The sequence below is a fragment of the Myotis myotis genome, unplaced genomic scaffold (assembly GCF_014108235.1).
Source record: "Myotis myotis isolate mMyoMyo1 unplaced genomic scaffold, mMyoMyo1.p scaffold_m19_p_8, whole genome shotgun sequence".
NCBI lineage: Eukaryota > Metazoa > Chordata > Mammalia > Chiroptera > Vespertilionidae > Myotis > Myotis myotis.
Window position 1 is genome coordinate 61,783,537 of NW_023416390.1, and position 23,651 is coordinate 61,807,187.

The 23,651-nt window shown below is 37.6% G+C and overlaps 1 protein-coding gene across 3 annotated transcripts in view; it reads left to right on the forward strand.

The window, feature by feature from the left end:
* The first annotated feature begins 317 nt into the window (after positions 1-317).
* STAM2 (signal transducing adaptor molecule 2) overlaps positions 318-23,651 on the forward strand; it is a 43,121-nt gene continuing 19,787 nt past the window's right edge. For 2 of the 3 annotated variants that reach the window (XM_036319057.1, XM_036319058.1), the window contains exons 1-7: positions 318-558; positions 15,685-15,769; positions 16,685-16,760; positions 16,859-16,957; positions 17,824-17,970; positions 18,846-18,915; positions 19,500-19,686. In XM_036319057.1, coding sequence (XP_036174950.1) covers positions 519-558; positions 15,685-15,769; positions 16,685-16,760; positions 16,859-16,957; positions 17,824-17,970; positions 18,846-18,915; positions 19,500-19,686 — 704 coding nt within the window. In that variant the 5' untranslated portion in view covers positions 318-518. The remainder of the gene's footprint in view (positions 559-15,684; positions 15,770-16,684; positions 16,761-16,858; positions 16,958-17,823; positions 17,971-18,845; positions 18,916-19,499; positions 19,687-23,651) is intronic. The other variant, XM_036319059.1, reaches the window with a different exon arrangement.

Sequence of the window (23,651 nt, forward strand, 5' to 3'; positions counted from 1 at the left end):
GAACCAGCCTGCCGCTCAGGAGCCAACTACTTAGCCGTTTGAACCCGCAGCCTCACGTAGAAAACCCCGGACAACCGCGTCCCCTAGAGCGACGGCCCTAGCACTGTAGCTACGGGCCTCTGGCGTCGCCCAGTAGTAAGCGCGACAACTTCCGGCCTTCGAAGGACCCCGCTCCGTGGCTTGCCGGGGTCCTAGCGATGGAAAGGTGTCCACGGAGAACGCCTGATGCCTACGAGGGCCTGTAACAAGGGCTGCCTCCTCCTCCTGGCGGGCAGCGGCGACAGGGCCACCGAGAGGATGCTCACGGCTGCCGGGACCTCGTCCCAGGGGCGGAACCGGGGGCGGAGCGCGGACCCGCAGCTGGCGGATCAGGCGGGACTCAGGCAGGTGCGACGGCGGAAGTAGGAGGTGTCGATCGGAGCGGAGCCATCTAGGAAGCTGCGGCCGCCGGTCCTCTAGCCCCGAGCAGCTGCCCGTCTCAGCCAGACCGCAGCGACCAGGGCGCGGGTGTGGGCGAGATGCCTCTCTTCGCCGCCAACCCCTTCGAGCAGGACGTGGGTAAGTGCTGGTTCCGGGCCGGGGCTGCTGTTAGTCGCGGTAGAAAGTGGGCGGTGGCGACTCCGGGGACTGGGAAGCCAAAGCCAAGGGAGAGAAGGGGGCGTCGCCGCCCGGAGGGTCTCTTCGCCCGATCGCTGGCGGCCGGGGGAGGGCTTCCCGCCCACCTGAGGCTGGGGACCCCGGGGGAGGCCTTTCCCCTCGCCAGGCGCAGGAATGGGGAAGAAGGACCTGGGACTTGCTGGCGGCGGGGACGAGGGAGCAGTCGGGGAGCTGACGGTGCAGACTCCTTGCTCCCTGTAGAGCCGGTTAGCACCCCTCGCCCTTTTAGGGGGCGATGCAGATGCGGAGACCCCGCGGTCCAGGGCAGCCCAGCACTAGAGGCCTTGACTTGACCCATTCAGCGGGAAGAATCTATTTCCCTCGCTCCTACACGAATGCACCCCGGCCCTGAGAGCGGGGCTTCAGCATTTGTTTACCGCCTTTGGCAGTGTTACGCCCTGTCCCTGGCGGGCGCAAGTGCTACGAAATGTTGTCTTGGGGTATGAAAAGGAAAACCCCAGGGTTTCAAAACCGCCCAGAACAACTAGCATTTATTGGCTGGGGTTGTAGGAGCGCTTTCGGCTCAGTGACCATGAAGTGAGAGAAAGATGGACGGGGTAAGAGAACTTATTTTTTTATTTTTTTTATTTGGGGCGCTAGAATCAAAGTAAAAACAAATAGGCTAAGTAAGATTAGTTAACAGAACCCTAGTTAGAGCTTTAGGACTTGGTGGAATGAAAAACGAGTGGCTAAACATTACCAGGATCACACAGGCACTTCACATCACAGCCCTGAGCCACCTGTTTCATAAGTTACAATTTTCTTACTGTGAAGACACTAAAAAGTGCCCTGTTTTGATATATTAATGTGATTCCAAAAGTGTGTTCAAAAGTCAAATACAATGTACATTTTAAGTCACTTCCATTCCCATAGATCTAAACGTTTTTATATCTTGCTCCTAGATAGTCTTCAAATATGTATTTACATAATTTTTTAAAATACATTTTATTGATTTTTTACAGAGAGGGAGGGAGAGGGATAGTTAGAAACATCCAGAGAGAAACATTGATCAGCTGCCTCCTGCACGCCCCCTCCTGGGGATGTGCCCGCAACCAAGGTACATGCCCTTGACAGGAATCAAACCTGGGACCCTTCAGTCCGCAGGCGGAGGCTCTATCCACTGAGCCAAACCAGTTAGGGCTGTATTTCCATAATTTTATTCAACTTTTTTCCTTGGTAGTTTAATACACGTGACTGTCATAAGTTTAGGAAGCAGCCTTTGCTAATGATGTCTCCCTTTATTGCACTGAGACTCGTATTGCTTACTAGTGGCTAGTGGCCTGGTGCACGCATTTGTGCACATTGAAAGGAAATTAATTAGAAGAAATATTTAAATATCACTATTCACCCTTCCCCTATAATAGAAGTGTCAACCAAATTCATAATCGACAATGACAGATTGACGTGTGCGATTGGTGCCACCGAGAGCTTTATATGTATTGCGCATGCGTGAGTCAACTTAGCCTTGTTTAGATATAGAATAAACTTGCTTAATTAGTCCTGCTTTCTGATTTAGCTAAACTTTTTCCAGCCCAGTGAGGCACCCCAACTTCTCTTTCAGGTAATTGTCAGCAACACAGCAGTAAATATTAACATGAGGCAGATTATTATTGTAGTTCATGCAGGGAGAACAAAGGGTAAAATATTTAACTGTAGCAGTGTTTGACTATATTCTGCGCAGTGAGAAAACCTGAAGTCATTTTCAAGTTCCACCATTTCTTACTTCTTTTCAGCCGGGTCAAGTTTCTAAACTTTCTAAATCTCCGTTTTCCAGCTAATGAAAAGAAAATAGGATTCTGCCAAGTCTCCTACCTACCTACCCCAGGACTTCTGTGAGGATCAAATGAGATGAGGCACTTGAAAACATTTCACAAACATTTAGTTAAAGTGTAAAATGTTTCCACCTGGCTATAAAGCAAGTCATATTCCTGGGCTGAAGAAATTCCCAGGAGGCTAGTCAGTAGGGAGAGGAAGCCGGGCATTGCTATGTGATGTCATTATCTGGTGCCACAGCAACTGTTTCGGGCTGGGCTGTGGGCTGCATTTTGCGCCATGGGGTCTTGGCAGCGTTGACTGCGATTTGGTGGGGTGAATCGGGTGGTGGTGGGGCCTGTGTCCCACTTGGGGGAAGCTGAGTGTTGATTTGTCAGTGCCAGGTCTGTAAATGGCCAGTGTGTATCATGGCAGATCCTGTGTTGACTGTCTGCTCCCTGGTGGTCAGTGTGCACCATAGCTACCGGTTGGACGGACACTTAGCCTTTTATATATATAGATTGCTGGTGTGAAGACTTTCATTGTGTGCTAGTGAAATAAAACAGAATGGGCAAACTAGAATAAGACAAATGATTTTCAAATTTTAAAACTGTGGAACTCTTTGTTCAAGGGAAATCTTTTCTGGAAGCCCACTGTTTTCTGATTGAAAACTTCCAGAAGTGGGTTGAGTTGTTTTCACAGTTTAGTACCAATGTAGTAAGAGGCACTGCTGTGCAGACATAAAAATACAGCTGTGTATAGATTATTTCATGGACATTGCCATTAACCAAACCTTAAGTACTTATTTATTAACTCAAGTGTGATTGTCAGTATCCAAAAGACTTTTTAAAGGTGAAGGAGCAAATTTAATTGAGATCCATCTGTAACTTCTCCAGCGGTTCTCAACCTGTGGGTCACGACCCCTTTGGCGGTCAAACGACCCTTTCACAGGGGTCGCCTAAGACCATCCTGCATATCAGATATTTACGTTACGATTCATAACAGTAGCAACATTACAGTTATGAAGTAGCAACGAAAATAATTTTATGGTTGGGTCACAACATGAGGAACTGTATTTAAAGGACCAGAAGGTTGAGAACCACTGGGTTAAGCGATACAAGCAAGTCATTATTTAACTTGAGATGTCTATAGGAATGTTTCTTTGCCATAATGCATTGTCTTTTTCACTTACTCTCTTTGATTCAGTCAGATTTTTACCATTTTTTCTTTTTGTTTTGGTCATATCTTTGTTCACCTTTCATTCAATAAACATGTATTGAATGATTACTGTATGTCAGACATTGTATTAAATTCTGGGGACACAAAAATTTAATAGACAGACTGGATTACTGCCTTCAGGAAACTCAGTCTAATGGAGGACACATATACACATAGAAAGGCAGTTGTCATGTAGTGTGATTATCATAGTACTAGAGATAACATGACATGCTTTGTTTACATACTTCCCTTTACTTAAAGCAGTCATCTTCTCTGAAGAGAAGACTAAGACCTCCAGGCAGACTTTTTGTTTGTAAAGGTATTGACACTGTCCTCTCTTCCCACTCCCCCTTTTCTGACAGTATTTCTACCTACAAGAAGTAACCTTACCTTATGGTATGGTCATTTTGTAATTAAGGGCCTTTAAAGATGAACCTACGTTTCTTTGATTCGTATTGAGTCTCACCAGAGGGTGAGCAGTCTTTCTGACATCATTCATGTCATGAAGAAACCCTTTTCTCAGATTCAGAGGAAGAGCTGTAGTGAGTCATAAGTTGATGATAGAATATGACTTGTCAAATGGAAGCAGGCCAAAGGCCAGGAAATTCCTATTTTTTTCAGAGTCAGAATGTACAAATCCTGATTGGTATGCTAGGAATGGTAGCATGAGAGCTCTTTAAATATTTGTTGGATTTATTCAAATCCGGATTTATTTTTTGTTTTAATAAAATTCTCTTGAAGCTGTGCTGAGGCAAAAACAAAAATATACATACACTCCAGTCCAGCATCTTAAAGGGAATATAGGGTTTTTGGTTGGTGCAGCCATCTTAAAAGATTTTAAGGGAAAAATGAAACATGCGGACAGAGCCACAGTAGGACGATTTAGTGGTTAGTGTTAAAAGGAATGTCATTTCCTTATATTCTGTACTAATTTTTCCATCTCACTGCATTGGTTCCTGACTCGTGACTTGTCTGTTTTGCTCCCTAACTCCAGTTCTATTTGCTTATCTTTTTCTTCTTAGTCCAGGCAATCTTTCTCGCAAGGTTCTGCCTCTGCCATTTACTATTCACTAATAGGCTTTTGCTTTTTTTTTTTTTTTTTTTTTTACAACCTTGGTATCTCCTTCCTTAAAGATACACCTACTTGTGTCCCACAAAGCTGACCTCAAATTCTACCTCTATAAAATTCTGTCAGTGGATTGAAGTGTGAACTTTTATCTTAAAAGGGAAATTTGAATGCGTGTATTGTTGTGTCTTTGGCTTGTGTTATATTAGAACTTGAAAATGAGTTAGCTTGGGAATTTTATATTTACAAGAAACCCTAATATAAAAGTAGATATTGATTGTACTTCAGTAATACAAATATGTTCAAATTTATAACATCTATGTACTTATGTCAATTCTTGAATACAGTGAGGTTCTATCCTATTCTTTTGCTTCCCTTCTCAGAGTTTTTTGTAGTGTTCCTATAAAAAAACTCTACAAAAAGCTATAAACTCTAGCTTTATAATATACAGTTATATTATACAGTTATATTATAATATACAGTTATATTATAAAATAACTCTTGAACAACATGGGGGTTAGGGAAACCAACCCACTGCACAGTAAAAAATCTTCATATGACTCCCCTAAAACTTAACTACTAACAACCTCTCTACCTCTCCCTTCCTCTCTGAAATAATAAAAATATATTTAAAAAAAAGAAAATCATAAGAGAAAATACATTTACAGTATTGTATTGGATTATCAACACCATAAGTTTATGTCATCTGTTTTAGGCTCTGGTTCATCAGAAAATTTTTTCAAATTGTCTATGGAAAACAATTTGCATATAAGTGGGACCATGCAAATCAAACCCATGTTGTTCGAGGGTCAACTGTATGTACTGTGCATACCATATACTACATGTATTGCTTTATATGTTTTTAAACTTCATAAAAAGTATCATTCTGTGCATTTAATTTGCAGCTTGTCATCCAGCATTTTTTTGTGATATTCCTAGCTTTAGTTCATTAATTTTAAGAGCTATGTGGTATTCCACTGTATGCTTATACCACATTTTTTATTCAGTCTCCCATTAATGGACATGAAGTTTTTCTCCCCAGTTTTTTGTTATTACAGTCAACATTGCAGTAAAAGTTCTTATCCATGATTTTCTTATTCACATGACTGAGAGATTCTCCAGGGATTGTATCTTGAAGAGGAATTCCTTTTAAAAGTGTGGATAGTGCAGAGTTGCAAAATATTAGATAGCAGAATTACCCATCTAAGTGTTTGTGGGAGATTTTACTCCCACGAGTGGTGGAATGAGTCCCTATTGTTCCACATTCTCATTAACACTGGGTATTGTCAGATTTTAAATTTATGCCAGTTTGATGGATGTGAAATAGGGCATTGTTTTCATTTTATTTTAACTTCATTGCTAGTGAAGTTGAACATCATATATTTCTTGGTCATTCCATTTGTATTTTTATAAATTGCCTTCTCATTACTTTTACTTATTCTGTAGGATTTTTTTTTTTTTTTTAGGGTTCCATATAATTCTCTACTAAACTTTTATTGGTTATGAGAATTGCAAATATAGATCCCAGTTTGTTGCTTCTTTGTACTTGTTTCGGATATCTTTTATTGTTAAGAAAATTAAGTTTTAATTTAGTTATATTATTTTTCTTCCCTGCTTTAAAAAGAATGTATTGTTTGATTGATTGATTTTAGAGAGAGGAAGAGAGGGAGGGAGCAAGAGAGAGAGAAATACCAGTACATCGATTTGTTGTTCCACTGATTTGTGCATTCACTGGTTGATTCTTATATGTACCCTGATCAGAGATCGAACCCGCAACTTTGGTGTATTGGGTCAATGCTCTAACCAGCTGAGATTCTGGCCAAGGCTTCGCCCTTGATTTTATATTTCTTGTTTAAGAAAGCTTTCTGTACCCTGAGTTTATAAGGATTTTTGTCATGTTTTCTTCTGAAAGTTTTATTAAAGTTTTGATTTTCACAGGTCTTCAATGCACCTAGACTCAATCTTAGTGTAAGTTCCCAGGAAGGATTAATTGGATAGTCAATTGACAATAGACAGTAATCAATTTGTTTAATCACCATTTACTGAATTGTCTATCTTTTCCCCACTATTTTGGAGAACCCTCTCCTTCATACAGTACATTTCCTTTCACGAGGCCTGTGTCTGTGCTTTCTGTTCCACACTGTTCTCTTTAGCTATCATGCACCAATACCACAGTCTAATCTCAGTGACCTTTATAGGTGGTAGAGCAAGTCCCCAGTCTTGTTTTTCTTCACTTTGAGAGTCTTACCTGTTTTGGGCCTTTGTTTTTTGATCATTTGGTCAAATCATAAAAGGGAATTTATTTTAGGCTCTTTTAGGATTTAAGAGAAAAGACATTGTAATTTATACTTTTGTTTCTTATGAACTGATCATGTTGACACTTAAAATACACATTTTTATTCTTTAATTCTACTAGAAAGCTTACTTAGATTATTGTTTGAAAGTATGGTAAGTGGGCGAGAGGATGATTTTCCGCAAGTGAATGTACAGTATAATAATACTATAGCAGTGTACTTACATGGATGTGTCTTTGTACTGCCTTTGTTTGTTTAAATGAAAGGACCTCAGAGATGTTCTTAATGTTAAAAGAGTACATTTTATTTATAGTATGTCATGTGGAGTATCAAACACTGGTCATTTGACAGCTGATAGTTCTAGCCATCTATCACCCAGATATCAAAACAAAACTTAAAGTATATCATTTCTTTTTCTCCTGTGTTTTGTTCCCCTTTTTGCTTGCCATGTATACTCAAATCTAACCTCCCTCTCCTACCTTGGGTGTTTTTTTTTCGGGGAGAAGGGGAGTGTTTTTTTACGTTTTCATTTATTTTTTTTTTATTTTTTTTTTTATTGCTTAAAGTATTACAAAGGGTATTACATATGTGTCCATTTTATCCCCCCGCCCTAGACAGTCCCCTAGCCTCCCCTATCCCCCAATGTCTTATGTCCACTGGTTATGCTCATATGCATGCATACAAGTCCTTTTGTTGATCTCTTACCCCCCTACCTCCTGCCCCCCAACCCTCCCCGGCCTTCCTGCTGCAGTTTGACAATCTGTTTGAGGCAGCTCTGCCTCTGTATCTATTATTGTTCAAAAGTTTATAATGGTCTCTATTATCCATGAATGAGTGAGATCATGTGGTATTTTTCCTTCATTGACTGGCTTATTTCACTTAGCATAATGCTCTCCAGTTCCATCCATGACGTTGCAAATGGTAAGAGTTCCTTCCTTTTTAGAGCAGCATAGTATTCCATCGTGTAGATGTACCACAGTTTTCTAATCCATTCATCTACTGATGGGCACTTAGGCTGTTTCCAGATCTTAGCTATGGTGAATTGTGCTGCTATGAACATGGGGGTGCATATATCCTTTCTGATTGGTGTTTCTGGTTTCTTGGGATATATTCCTAGAAGTGGGATCACAGGGTCAAATGGGAGTTCCATTTTCAGTTTTTTAAGGAAACTCCATACTGTCTTCCATAGTGGCTGCACCAGTCTGCATTCCCACCAGCAGTGCACAAGTGTTCCTTTTTCTCCACATCCTCTCTAGCACTTGTCGTTTGTTGATTTGTTGATGATAGCCAGTCTAACAGGTGTGAGATGGTACCTCATTGTTGTTTTGATTTGCATCTCTCGGATGATTAGTGACTTTGAGCATGTTTTCATATGTCTCTTGGCTTTCTGAATGTCCTCTTTTAAAAGGTGTCTATTTAGGTCCTTTGCCCATTTTTTTATTGGATTGTTTATCTTCCTTTTGTTAAGTTGTATGAGTTCCCTATAAATTTTGGAGATTAGGCCCTTATCAGATATGACATTGGCAAATATGTTTTCCCACACAGTGGGTTTTCTCGTTGTTTTGTTGATGGTTTCTTTTGCTGTGCAGAAGCTTTTTATTTTGATGTAGTCCCATTTGTTCATTTTCTCTTTAGTTTCAAGTGCCCTAGGAACGTTTTCATTTATTAACAAAATTTTAAAAAAGCGTATTAGCTTTCAGTCTTTTTCCTATTTCAAATAGTCAGTAACATTGGTGAGAATATTGTTCCTAGAAACCTGAGAAATTTTGGTATTGTCCAAACATATGTTTCCTTTATAGGACTGAACTTCACCCTAGCCTATTGGCATCTTCAGTCCTTCTTGTGTAGTAATAAATATTGCTTCCATCTTCTAGACCAGCCGTGGGCAAACTACGGCCCGCGGGCCGGATCCGGCCCGTTTGAAATGAGTAAAACTAAAAACAAAAAAAGACCGTACCCTTTTATGTAATGATGTTTACTTTGAATTTATATTAGTTCACACAAACACTCCATCCATGCTTTTGTTCCGGCCCTCCGGTCCAGTTTAAGAACCCATTGTGGCCCTCGAGTCAAAAAGTTTGCCCACCCCTGTTCTAGACTATTCTTATGTTATTTTCTTAATGGATCTATAACTGTCTATGCTTAAGGGACAAGCACCTCTCTGTTCCTATGACACAACACCTCTAACATTTTTTACTATTGAGACCTATTTATGACAGCTATTACTGTTCCATTCAAAGAGGACTTTCTTTAGTCTCCTCTAGTTAAGGAATGTCGAAAATTGAAGGTCCTGGGAAGTAGTTACAGTTCTGACTGACTTTTAATGAACCTCAGAAGATATATTTAGTAGGTCTCTTTTGAAAGCATGAAGGGAAATGATGAAGGATTTAAAAATTTTGTTATATTCAATACCCCTATTATTTAGTACTAGAGGCCCGGTGCACGAATTCGTTCATGGGTGGGTTCCAGCCTGTCCACCCCAATTGGGGCTGCAGGAGGTTGGCCGGCTGGCCCTGCCGAGTGCGTGTCATAGCGACCAGTCGTTCCAGTTATTCCGGTCGCTTGGCTTTTATATATACTAGGTGTACCGGTTAATAATGAGGATTTTGTAATCAAAGAAAACACGATAATTTCAAGAGAAACATCAAAAGTGCTTTATTCAAAGTAATGTCCATTGCTAGCTACACATTTCCCCCATCTTTCAGGTAATTTGTGGATACTGTCCCATTAGAACTTTTCTTGCTTTGAAGCAAACCATTCAGATACCCAATTTTCCACTTTTTTCTTACGTTTTGAAGCGGTGCTGAGAAAGTGCGTGTGCCATCTATTGGAACAAGTGGTAATCTGAAGGAGCAAAGTCTGGTGAATACGGCGGTTGGGTTAATACTTCCCAGACAAGATCTTTTAACGTGTCTTTAACTGGTTTTGAAGTGTGTGAGGGTGCGTTATCTGAAGCAAAATTACTTTGCCGTGTCTTCTGGTCCATTCTGGTTGTTTTACCATCAAAGTGTGGTTCAAATTGACCTGGACGTTCTTTGTCTTTCACATAGAAATCATCACTTTTAAAGCGTTTAAACCAGCATTCACAAGTATATTGAGATGGAGCATGTTCACCATAAGCTTCCTGAAGTATACAATAACTTTCAGCAGGACTTCAAAATAAATGAATTAAAACTTCCTGCAAATGCTCTTTTTTTGGCACGAAATTAGACATTTTTAAGCATGAAAATACCTATGATGTTAACACCTTCAGAAAATTTGACATATGAAGTTTTGAAGCTTGTTGTCAATACAACAAAATAGCATACATATCAAATTGCATATATATCAACATATGTGTAACTCCAGCTACTGAAAAAAAAAATCCACATTATTAACCAGTACACCTAGTATATAATTTTTAAATGATAGCATATAGAATTAAAAATTGTTCATTACTGATTTTTTTTTTGATAACTGACAACTCATAAACTCTTACATTTTTCAAATAATTTTTCAGTTTATAATGAATTGGTCCAAAGAAAGAACATTTTTATATCTGTAGTAGAAACTGGCAGCTGTGGTTTCCGTGTAATACCAAAATGAATTCTACTCATTTACTTGCTTTCCATTTCCTAGTTTATTTCTGCTCTAAAGAAATTCTTTTGCCAGTTTTTTTCTATTCTATAATTTTAAGGTATAAAAATAATTGTTTTCTTATTAACACATTAAAAATAATTTTCCCTCAAGGTATTAATGTGTTGTAGCCTAATTATAATAAAATTTTATGTTGGCTTCTATTATAATCTTTGTGGGGTTTTTTTGGCTCAATCCCTTCACCTTTTTCACCCAGCCTTCCTATCATAGTCTTGGTTACATGATTAATTTCCATGTGATTGGGTTTTACATTTGATCTGATAAAAACATATTGTACTCAGAGAATATATTGTGTATATTATCCTAAATTATTTCTAGTTTTTGGTAGTTCCATGTACATTTGAAAAAAGATTTAAACTCTGCCTTAGTTTACTCACTTTACATAGTTCCAATGTGCATGAATTTAGTTACCATGTTTTAGTTAAATAACATCAATCTCCCAACAACAAGCCTTGAATATCTTGAGCATGGAACCTAGGCAAGCCTGCTTAGATTTTGAACTACAGAATTATGAATTAGTAACAGGTGGTATTTTAAACTATTTAATTTGCAGTATTTTGTTAGAGAAAGTTTTAAAAAACAAATAAGTTTCTTAATCTTTATTTCTCTGTTCTTCAAATTTGTTTACTTTTTTTTTTTTTTAAATATATTTTATTGATTTTTTACAGAGAGGAAGGGAGAGAGATAGAGAGTTAGAAACATCGATGAGAGAGAAACATCGATCAGCTGCCTCCTGCACATCCCCCACTGGGGAAGTGCCTGCAACCCAGGTACATGCCCTTGACCGGAATCGAACCTGGGACCTTTCAGTCCGCAGGCCGACTCTCTATCCGCTGAGCCAAACCGGCTTTGGCTTGTTTACTTTTTAAAAAAATGTATTTTATTGATTTTTTACAGAGAGGAAGGGAGAGGGATAGACAGTCAGAAACATCGATCTGCTGCCTCCTGCACACCTCCTACTGGGGATGTGCCCACAACCAAGGTACATGCCCTTGACCGGAACCGAACCTGGGACCTTTCAGTCCGCAGGCCGACGCTCTGTCCACTGAGCCAAACCGGTTTGGCAAATTTGGTTACTTTTATTGACCTTTCTTCATGTTCACTGTTTCTGTAATTTTCAATCTGCTTTTAAGCTTATCCAGTGAATAATTTTAGTTGAGATGCTGTCCTTTCAATACCATTTCTTTTTTAAAAATATATTTTATTGATTTTTTTTACAGAGAGGAAAGTAGAGGGATAGAGAGTTAGAAACATCGATGAGAGAGAAACATCGATCAGCTGCCTCCTGCACACCCGCTACTGGGGATGTGCCTGCAACCAAGGTACATGCCCTTGACCGGAATCGAATCTGGGACCCTTCAGTCCACAGGCCGACGCTCTATCCACTGAGCCAAACCGGTCAGGGCAATTTTTTTACTTTATACTGGTCATTGTAGTTATTCTTTTAAGGAAGTGGCCAGTTGTCTTCTTTTAAAAAGTGTTGAGTTTTGATCTGTCAGGTAGTTATATCATTGGAGGATCTTTTAGGTTTTTGTCAGGTTTTGTTTTCTTTGTGAGGCAGACCTATTTTGATATTGAACTAAATTCTAGGGATCTTTACTCCTAAAATGTGGTGTTTTGGGGGTTTCAACTGAATGTCGGAATTGTTCTCTCTACTCTAGTTGGCTGGAGTGTTAGTCTGTTCGGCCTGCCATAACTTAATACCATATATTAGGTGACTTAAACAACCAAAATGTATTTTCTCACTGTTCTGGAGACTGGAAGTCCAAGATCAAAGTCCCAAGAGGGTTGGTTTCTAGTGAGGACTCTCCCCTTGGGATGCAGATGGCCACCATCTCACTGTGTGCTCACATGATCTTTCTGTGTGTGAGGAGAGAGAGAGAGAGAGAGCTTTCTAGTATCTCTTCTAAGGACACTTAATCCTGCTGGATTAGGGCCCCATTCTTATGATCTCATTTTACCTTAATCACTTTGCTAAAGGCCCAGTCTCCAAATACTGCTACACTGGCAGGTAATTACAAATGAATTTTGTGGGGACACAGACATTGAGTTCATAACAGGCAGAAATTCCAAAAACTCCAGCATTGCACTACCTTTGAGCCCCATAGTAGGTGATCTCTGCTAGACTTCATCTTGAGTCTCAATGTGTGTGTGTGTCGCGCACTGGGAGGAGTGTTCATTAACAAGAAGCATGTGTTCAGAAATCTGGTCTCTGTCTCTGAGTTGCTCTACTAGGGCTGGTTTTCCTTATGTTGGGACAGGAAAGTCTTCCCAGGCAGAAATCTGGGGCCATCGTGAGGTTCATTTCATATTTCCTTTCCCTGAAAGAGCTCGACCTACGCTGTTATTCATTTTCTGAACACAGTTGCCTCATATATTTTGGCCTGTTTTATACTTGTTTTTGGTAGAATAGCAAATCTGGTACCAGATATTTTGTCATGGTTGGAAGCAGATCAGTCATGAGTTCTTATTTCCAAACATAGTTGGAGGAGCTTTAAAGATCTCTTGTGGGCATTCTTATTTTATATGGTTAATTTTTTATTACTGATAGAGCCTATTTTATTAAAAGTTTTATGAGTAGACTTGAATTCTTTTTAAAGCTATATGTTGAACATAATGGACTCTGTGGAAGGGGAGCCTTATTTATGGACTGTTTCTTTTATGATATTGTTAGAGTCTTTCTGGGTAGATGAAGCTCTCTATAGGTAGTAATCAAAACCTGGTGATGAAATGTTATGACTTATACCCACGAAACCTTGGAAATTTAGCAGACAGGCCCCAGGAGAGCTCATTTAACTCTCTTAATTTCTATGCATTTGACACAGGATAATGTGAGATATGGCTCCAACATTGGGCAAAGTGACATGCTATCAAAGAATGTTTCCTTAATTATAATATTTAAAATTTTTCCAGGAGTTTAAAATGCTCCTAAGTACATAACTTAACTGCTATTTTGTTCACTTGAAAAATGGAATTCTTTTTGGCAGGCTATTATAAAATCTTCAGATTTTATACTTTTCACAAAGAGTAATCATGAGCCCTACATGTGTAGAGAGTAATACTCTGCTGGATAGGGTATTCAAATCAGGGCTTTTAATTTTCTATATAATTAGTCAAATAAAAATATTCTGTTTAGATATTTTTGAAATTATTAGAAGGGTTTTGGAGGGTATTGCATAGGTTTCACATTTAATTGTGTTTCACATGGCCAAAATTGTGCGTTAAGATTTGATAATAAATGATTCTGGTTTCTCAAAGAGGAAAGGATAGATTCTTAGATGTTGGATCTACTTCAGATATTGTGTAAGAATATTTTTCTATCTGTGCCTATCACACCATATGCTAAATGAAATTTCTGAGTAGACTAAAGATTTACCCATAAAAGAGAAACAGTATATATACACAAGAGAATATAGGTCAGCGGTTCTCAACCTGTGGGTCGCGACCCCTTTGGTGGTCGAACGACCCTTTCACAGGGGTCGCCTAAGACCATCCTGCATATCAGATATTTACATTATGATTCATAACAGTAGCAACATTACAGTTATGAAGTAGCAACGAAAATAATTTTATGGTTGGGTCACAACATGAGGAACTGTATTTACAGGGCCAGAAGGTTGAGAACCACTGATATAGGTAAATATTTAATCTTCAGGTAGTTGAAAACAATGGTGAAAGATACTATTAAAAGAAAAGAGTGATAGATCTGTTCAGCACAAATAAAACTCCACCATAAGCAAAGAGAAAAGATGAGCATGAAGTTGGCAACCTTTTGATGCATGGGATGACGCTAAACCAACTGAGCCACACCAGCGAGGGCAATATAATATATTTTTGGAGTGTTCTAAAACTATATATGAAACATTCACATATTGCTAGTGGGAACATAAAATGGTACAGATGCTTTGAAAAACTTCCACATCCTAATAAAATTAAATAGAGTTACTGTGAGATTCAGCAATTCTCCTAGGTATATACCAAAGAAGTATAAAAGCATGCATCCACACAAAAATTTGTACACAAGCATTCATAGCAGCATTGCCTTTTTTATATTAACCAAGAAGTTAAAAAAAAAAAATACAGGAATGTTCATCAACTGGTGGTGAAATAAAATAAGGTATTATCTATACAATGGAATAATATTCAGCAATAAAACGAAGTAAAGTACTGATACATTCTTCAACATGGGTGAATCTTTAAAACATTGTGCTAAATAAAAGAAGGCAGTCAGGAAAGACCATATGCTGCATGATTTTATTTATATGAAAAATCCAGAATAGGAACCTATAGAGATACAAAGTAGATTAGTGGTCTAGGGTGGAGAGGATGGGGCGAGACTATACTGTGACTGCCAATGGGTATGGATTTCTTTTTAGGGTAATGAAAATGTTCTAAAATTAGATAGCGGTGATAGTTTCACAAGTCTCTAATTATACTAAAAACATCAAATTGTGAATATAAATTTATTCACACTTTACATGGGCAAATTTTATTAGAATGTGAATTATATTTCAGTAAAGCTGTTTAAAAAGTTTATGTAAATGTTATTTATTATTATTAACTACTAGTGGCCTGGTGCACGGATTCATGCACATTGAAAGGAAATTAGAATTCTTGGGGTGGCACCTTGGCTCGAAGGCCGTCTGCAGAGTGAGCGGGGTCCCTCTGGCAGGTGAAGTCCTTCAGCCTGGCCTGTGGGGATTGGGCTAAAACCGGTTCTCTGACATACCGAGAACCGCAGCTGCTAAGTCACCACAGCTCAGCAGCTCCTGCGTTGAGCATCTGCCTCCTGGTGGTCAGTGCGCATCATAGGTACTGGCTGGTTAGACAGTCGGATGGTCACTTAGCCTTTTATATATAGATATTTAGAAGACACTTTATTGGTGCACCTTACAACATTATTTAAAATTAAAATTAGTAAAAATACCATATCTTCTGAAGTTTTTTTCATAGTTCTTTTATATTTAGCAAAAGCAAAGGCAGGGCTTATTCTATGCCTTTCTTAGTATTTTATGTTACATAACATATGTCCTAATTTTTGTGTGTGCTGATATCTTATAGAAAAAGCCACAAATGAGTACAACACTACGGAAGATTGGAGTCTTATTATGGACATATGTGACAAAGTTGGAAGCACTCCTAATGGGTAAGATGCCCACCATGCTCAGTAAATGTCTAGGGACTTAGTAACCTGTGTCTCTTTTCTTGGTGTAACTTAGAAAAGAAAATGGGGTTTTACTATTTATTTTGGGGGGAATAAAAATAAAGTGATCATGGTGGCAGGATTTATGGGATAGACCTTATCCTTAAAGAACAAATGGAAAAGAGTTCAACTGAAAACCTGAGATAAATTAAAATACATAAATCCGTGACACAGTAGAGACATATTAACAATGCATTGACTAGTTGTTCAGGAATTTCTCTTGTAACTTAGACATGTATGGGAGTCTTTTAATAATGAAGTAGATAAATGTAATAGGTAATATGCTGAAAAATCTTTCAATAATGAATAGGTAAATAACATCATAATGAAAAAAGTGAATATAAAAAAGGGTACTTTTGGGGAGATGTAGCAATTAAGCTGAATTGATTATACTTTAGAAGTTTAGAAGACTGATGAAAGCATGTTTTAATATTACAGTTTTTCAGGGTCCATTCATGCATGTTTACACTGAAACCTTAACGACTGTTTATCTTGCTCACTTTTTTGAAAATAAGAATTTGCTGTCTGAAAGCTAAGTCTGTCTTGAACAAATGAAAATATATTTTTATATGATAATAGTTCTCTTGTGTTGACAGACCTTTTTTGAAATGATTTGGCTCTTGGTTTTGGAATATGTAACTTTTGCAACAAGCTTTTATTTTTTTTTAACTTCTACAAGTCTATGAACATAAGATTGTGTAGAGTCGTTTTATAGATTTATTCCTATAATGAAGTAAAGTAAAGTTTGCAGGATTTTATTTTTAAATTTAAAGTTTTTTGGTAGTAGTATACCTCATATTTTTAATGTTTGATTTGAAATTCTGAATAAATACTTAACCTTCTTCATTTTTTTCTTAGAGCAAAAGATTGCCTAAAAGCCATAATGAAAAGGGTAAATCATAAGGTTCCTCATGTTGCTCTGCAGGCATTAACTGTAAGTAAAAGTCGTTATTATTTTATCAAAATTTTAAATGTATATTTTATTAAGATACAATCTCAACATATTTATATTGATTTTTATTTTAATTACAGCTTCTTGAGGCTTGTGTGGCAAACTGTGGAAAAATATTTCATTTAGAAGTATGTTCCCGTGATTTTGCAACAGAAGTACGTGCTGTGATAAAAAATAAGGTAAATTTTTAAAAGATATTTAAGTTATTAAAATATGTATGTACTCTGTCATTTTAACTATATGAGCATTAATAAAGTATTGTAAATAAAATCAATTTTAGATAAATTAGTAATGAAATACTGTTCTAAAATTTGTTGTTTTCATTTGTAGCACCAAAAACTGTTTTCTTTCCCAAAGCATAATGCTAATGATAATAGCTGGTGGTCTTGACCGATGGTTAGTTGGCAGCCGCTGCTTTAAGCATTTTACATATACTCTTGTTTAATGTGTTGACAACACTTAGGAATTAGCTTCTCTTGTCATTCTTATTTTATAGATGCAGAAACTGAGGGTTAGAAATTAAGTAACTTGTCCAGAGTCGTGCCAGCTAGTAAGTAGCATAGCTGAGGTTCAGGTTCAGGTTTCTGTTACCAGAGTCCAGATGAACCACCGTTCTGTACGATTCCCATTAGAGATGGAGAGCAAAGGGGGCTTTTAGTTTAGAGCAGGATGGAGGGGGTCTTCACTACAGGGTTGGTGTTACTGATTTCTTTGAAATGGAAACTCTTGAAGCACCAGATTTTTGTTTGGTTGGCATAAAAATCTTAATGTTAAGAAAACATAGGAAAAGTGATCTCTGAATATAAAAGATTTGTTGTCATTACAGTAAGGCTTAGAAATTGATGTTCAAAAAGGGTAATTTCTCAAGAAATAACTGTATCTTAAAATGTAAATAGGCATTTATCAAGTACTCATCCAGGCTAGAGATTCTTGGCCTTTTGTTGATGTTCAAGCAAAGAAAATTTTGGTGATAATTCTCTTTGTTGTTAAATAATTCACGTACTGATTTTAACCACAATTGTTTTTTCTTTGCCTTTTTTTAAAGGCTCATCCTAAAGTATGTGAAAAATTGAAATCTTTAATGGTGGAGTGGTCAGAAGAATTTCAAAAGGACCCTCAGTTTAGTCTGATATCTGCAACTATTAAATCTATGAAAGAAGAAGGAATTACTTTTCCTCCAACAGGTTCTCAGGTAAGAGCTTCATTCAAACCGATGGTTGACCCTATACTAATTTGAGGGTGTGTATTTTATGTAAAATCTGGGCAAGGTCTGTTTTAATCATGCTATATGTGCTAGGGAAAGAGACTAAGAAGAGGAATATATATATTAGACTGTAGACTAAAGAGACAAAAAGAATCTTTATAGATGACCAGGTCTAAGGATTCAAGGTACATTTTTAGGACAGAAGTCTTATAAGTAAAAAAAAATATCAAGCATTTTCCTGCTCTGTCCTTTCTGCATGTCATTCTTAAAAAAATCTGTGTTAACCAACTGGTTGATGATTCAGAATCCTGGACATATGTGTCTTCCATACCTTTAAGTTTAAGCATGACCTTCTTTAGTCCTCTGCTATGCCTGAAGAGCTGCACAATGAGTAGTAAAAGGGGGCTTAGCAAGCATTCCTAGAACTGCACTCCTTGTCGTTGTCCTTCCTCCTCCTCAGTAATTTGCATGGCTTCTTGCTGCCACTTCTCTTGTAGCTCTCCGCCTATAGTGATACAGCACCTTTCACTGAGTAAGGGACGTTGGATTATTTAGATCAGGAAGTGCAATCGGGAAAGATTATTATTCATGCGCTTTCTGTATGCCAAGTTCTGTGTCAGCTACGAAGACTTATGTGGGGTATAAGCCAGTTGTGTCTTTTGAGTTTATAAGGTTTTCATGAAAATTCTGATCTTTTATTTTAGTATTTGAAAACAACTACTTAAAGTTAGCATAAAAAACTTCACTTTTAAATGAAACTCAGTTAATATCAGTTTTATTTTAAATTAGCATGTGTGAGTAATTATAGAGCTTGTGTTTTCTTTGAAAGGATAGTTGTGTTTATTTTAGTTGTACATTTACAGACTGTCTCAACTGTTGCCAAGAATGGTACGTCATCGAACAAAAACAAAGAAGATGAAGACATAGCTAAAGGTAAGTCATCAAACATGTAATTTGGTATTACTGGGAACATCCTGGCCAGAACACTGTATTGAAATAAATATTATAATAAAACTGGGTATACTTTTAGTATTTTAAGATTTTCAAATCTAGACACTAATAGAGTCTGAAAAGTAAGGAAAACAATTGACGTGATAAAATTAATTTAATTCATTATCTTTGTCAGTAATATGTATTTAATGTCCTACCTTTGGAGAGCTCACATTTCACCTTTTCTTTAATGCCAAAGTTATGAGTCAAGCACAGAAATATATGTGCATGGCTTGTCCTATATGGAAAGCTACCCATTTTATAATGTCACAATCTGTTCGCTATAAAAATAATAGCTGCTGTATATGACAGACTGTTATAATCAGGAGTGAGCAAAAACCTTATTTTAAAAAATGTCATGATTTTCTGCCCCTCAAGAAAGTTAACTGCTTAGTGTTTAATTAAACAAAATACTGACTTGCTTTATTCTTACTAAATATTACGTTATCTAATATTTCTTTTTAAACTTCGAAAAATCAGAACTAATTCTGGCTACCTTTCTTTTGCATTTTAATTTTTCAAACTAGCTATTGAATTATCATTGCAAGAGCAGAAGCAGCAGCATACGGAAACAAAATCCTTATATCCATCTGCAGAAGTTCAATTAAATAATAAAGTTGCAAGGAAAGTGAGAGCTTTATATGATTTTGAAGCCGTTGAGGATAATGAACTCACCTTTAAACATGGTGAAATTATTATTGTTTTGGATGACAGGTATGTTTTCAGTCATTATTTCTGGAATATTTTGAAGTTAAGGATCATATCCTTACTTTAGAACCCTGGATACTCAGCTCTTTGACTTCAGTATATCATAGGACCTGTTCATATTTTAATTGTTTTTCCTAAAATAAAACTTAGAAAAGTTAGACGAGATAATATGATTTCCTTGTTGTTTTGTTCAATTTGATTTTACTTTATATCTTGCATAAAAGATGTATTAAGTGAGTATCACAGTTGGGAAACATAAATATTCAGTTATCTAAGTGCATTTACATTGGGGATTTTGTATACAAAAATTACTGGCAAGTCAACTTTAGGAAGACATAAAGCTATATTACCTTTGGTCAAAGCAACCAAAAGCTATGCTCGGCTCCTCCCTAATTCTTAAAATGAGGACACAGTTCTATCTTCTAAAACCTAGAATAAAGTAAGGGAGTTAAAATTACTATACAGGTCTGGCTGGTGTGGGTCAGTGGTTGAGAGTTGACCCATGAACCAAAAGGTCACAGGTTCTAGTCCCAGTCAGGGCACATGCCCGGGTTGTGGCCCAGTCTATAGTAGAGGGCTTGTAGGAGGCAGCTGATAAATGTTTCTCTCTCTATGTTTCTATCCCTCTCCCTCTAAAATAAATAAAAAATATTTTATTTTATATTTTTCTTGATTTCAGAAAGGAAGGGAGAGGGAGAGAGAGATAGATTCTCAGTGATGAGAGAGAATCATTGATTGGCTGTCTCCTGCACACTCCGCACTGGGGACCAAACCCGAAACCCGGGCATGTGCCCTGAGCCAGAATTGAACAATGACCTCCTGGTTCATAGGTCAATGCTCAACCACTGAGCCATGCCAGCCGGGCATAAACAAAAAACATTTAAAAACCTAAATAAATAAAATTGCTATGCATGTAATTGTATGGAATTCTATGTGAATGCCATAAAAGAGGCAGTGTTGGGGTCCAGAAGAGAACAGATTTGCATGTGGTGCAAGCATCTGGGAAAGAAGGCTTATCCAGAGTCCATTTCAGATGAACTTTGATTTTGAAAGGACAGAAAAATATTGCAATAACTGAGAATCGGAAAACAAAGGTCTCAGGCAGTCAAGATAACACTGTGTTCACAGAAGTTTTTTCCTTTTTAAAACTAACCCTTTGGAATCGAGCACATCATCCCTGAAGGAGAGTAAATAGATGTGAAGGTGAAGAGATAGTGTGGGCTCTGAATGGTGACAGTCCGAAAGGTCAGGCTTCTGAGTGTTGTTTTAGTGAGAATATTTACAAAAGAACCTAGGTTTACACTTCTGAAACTCTTATCCTATATAATAAAAGCCTAATATGCTAAGTGTCCGATCGTCCAGTCGGCCGTTCAACCAATCGAAGCATAATATGCTAATGATATGGTAAGGCTGCTCAATCACTTGCTATGACATGCACTGACCACCAGGAGGCAGACAGTTGACTGGCTGATCAATTGCTATGATGTGCACTGACCACCAGGGGGAAGACACTTGGACCAGTAGGTGAGCTTCCTGCTGGGGTCTGAGCAAGTTGGACTGGACATGCCCTGGAGCTCTCCCACAGTCCCTCCCAAGCTGGCCAACCTCCCGTGTCTCTCCCCGGCCCCGATCGTGCACTGGTGGTGTCCCTTGGCCTGGCCTGCGCCTTTTTACAATCTGGGACCTCTCAGGGGATGTCAGAGAACCAGTTTCGGCCTGATCCCACAGGCCAGGCCGAGGGACCCCACTGGTGCATGATTTCGTGCACCAGGCCTCTAGTATACTTATAAAATTAAAGACATAAAATAAATAAAAACAAATCTAAAAAGGAGTAGTTTTTACTCTGAGATTCAAATTTTGAGCATTACTTTTATGTAATAAAAATTTTTCTAAAATAAATTGCTGGCTCACAAGGTAGGTAAAGCACAGGTACTTCATCGCTATCTCCAGAATGCCTGTATTACCCTGTGCTGTGATAACTGAATCTCTGAGTTTTTCTTTTGTAACTGTGTGAGTCCTTCATAAATATTCTGTCTCTTGACATTCTTTGGTGTTTGTATACCTATTATAGTCTACAAGCTTGCACTGAGTAAAGGGTTATGTTATTGTGCTGCACATGTTATTTTTACTGATGTCTAATTAAAGCACAAATTCATTAAATTATTTAGACTCTTACAAAACGATTTTCAGTTGAGACTTATCACTGCAAAAAAGAACTTTTTTTTTCTTTGTAACTGCTAAGAGAATTCAACATGAATGTGATGGGATGTGTAAGTTGATTGCCCTTGTTTTGAAGACAGAATATTCTAGTCTTAAAATTGCCATAGACATACTTATCAGCATGTATAGGTTAAATGTTGTCATTCTGGGTGATTGGTTATCACTGCAAGATTTTAAACAAAGACAAACTAAAGTTAAGTAGTAGTCTTAGGTTAAAATCAGGTCATCTAGAATCTAGATCAGGGGTCCTCAAACTACGGCCCGCGGGCCACATGCAAATACAAATAGTGTATTTGTTCCCGTTTTGTTTTTTTACTTCAAAATAAGATATGTGCAGTGTGCATAGGAATTTGTTCATAGTTTTTTTTAAACTATAGTCCGGCCCTCCAACGGTCTGAGGGACAGTGAACTGGTCCCCTGTTTAAAAAGTTTGAGGACCCCTGTTCTAGATGATTCAGAATATGACTGCATTCATTGTATTTATATTGCTGTGGAAATGAAAGCATAAAATAAAGAATTTCACATGTAGAACTTGAAAAAGTCCCTTGAAAATACAGCATTCTTGGACTTCAATTGAAGAAACATGGAACTGATAGAAAAGGCACAATTTCTTATTAACAGTGTACCAAAAGGCTTTTTACTTTTTCCATTTTTAGCTTTATCTCACCACTCCTTGTTTGTTCTGTATATACCATTTCAAATAAGTGGAATTCTTGCAGTTCCAAAAATGCCATGTTGTGATTAGACTTTTGTGGCATTGTACATTTGGTTCTCTCTGCCTGGAAAGCCCTGTCAAAGGAAGCAAGCGCATTTAGAAAAGAAAAGGAACTTTACTTGCAAGGAAGGTTTACAAGGGATTCCAAAGTTTAGAAAGATTGTTCCCAAATTAAAAAGTAAAACAGGTAATTTTAAGAAAAGACCCCCACATGATTACTAAGTTTCCAGGTTTACTATTTGTATGTTTGTGGCAGAAATAGCACTTTTCTCACATGATTATCATATCCATAAAAGGTTTCATTTATCGTAAGCCATTGTCGTAAAAGGTATGAGAGGGTCTTTTCCCTGCCAGGTATCAAGGCATATTAATAAGCTATAACAAATAAATTGTTTTAGGTAGGAAGTCAGTATCTTAAAAGAGAGGCTAGGTTTAGGTTTATTTTGAGCCCTAAAATGAGACAAAATGACTTTGTTTACCTCAGTGTATTTTATTTCTTTGGTCTTTAATTTTCTTGTTTAACCAGAATGGAGAAGGGCATTTTTACTTCCTCAGCCCTCATTTCCTTTTCCTTCTGGTGAGTGCGTACTGAAATGTCAAAAGCCATATCAGATTTTACATCCTCTGGGAAGCCTTTAACCGTTCCTTGGCCTTGACCTGTAAATTAAGAGTTCCATCTTGGTGCCAGCATGCGAATTATGACTTAGTAAATTCTCTTTGTTGTACTTTTTAAATGAAATAAAGTTGCAGAATCATAGAAGTTAATTTATCCTTAAGTTTCATCTTTAAGAATGCCTGCTCAATAAGTAAAATTTTTGAATAGGAATAGATAAACTTACCATTATTTTCAGATTTTATGATTGTCCATATAGAATGTCCAAGAGAATTGGTGGACAAACTATTAAAACTGATGAGTTCATTAAGGTTGTTGGCTACAAGCTCAACATATAAAATCAATGGTATGCTTTCCTATAATCACAACTATTTAGAAAGTATAATAGAAAAAGATGCCACTCTCAACAGTAACAAAAATTAT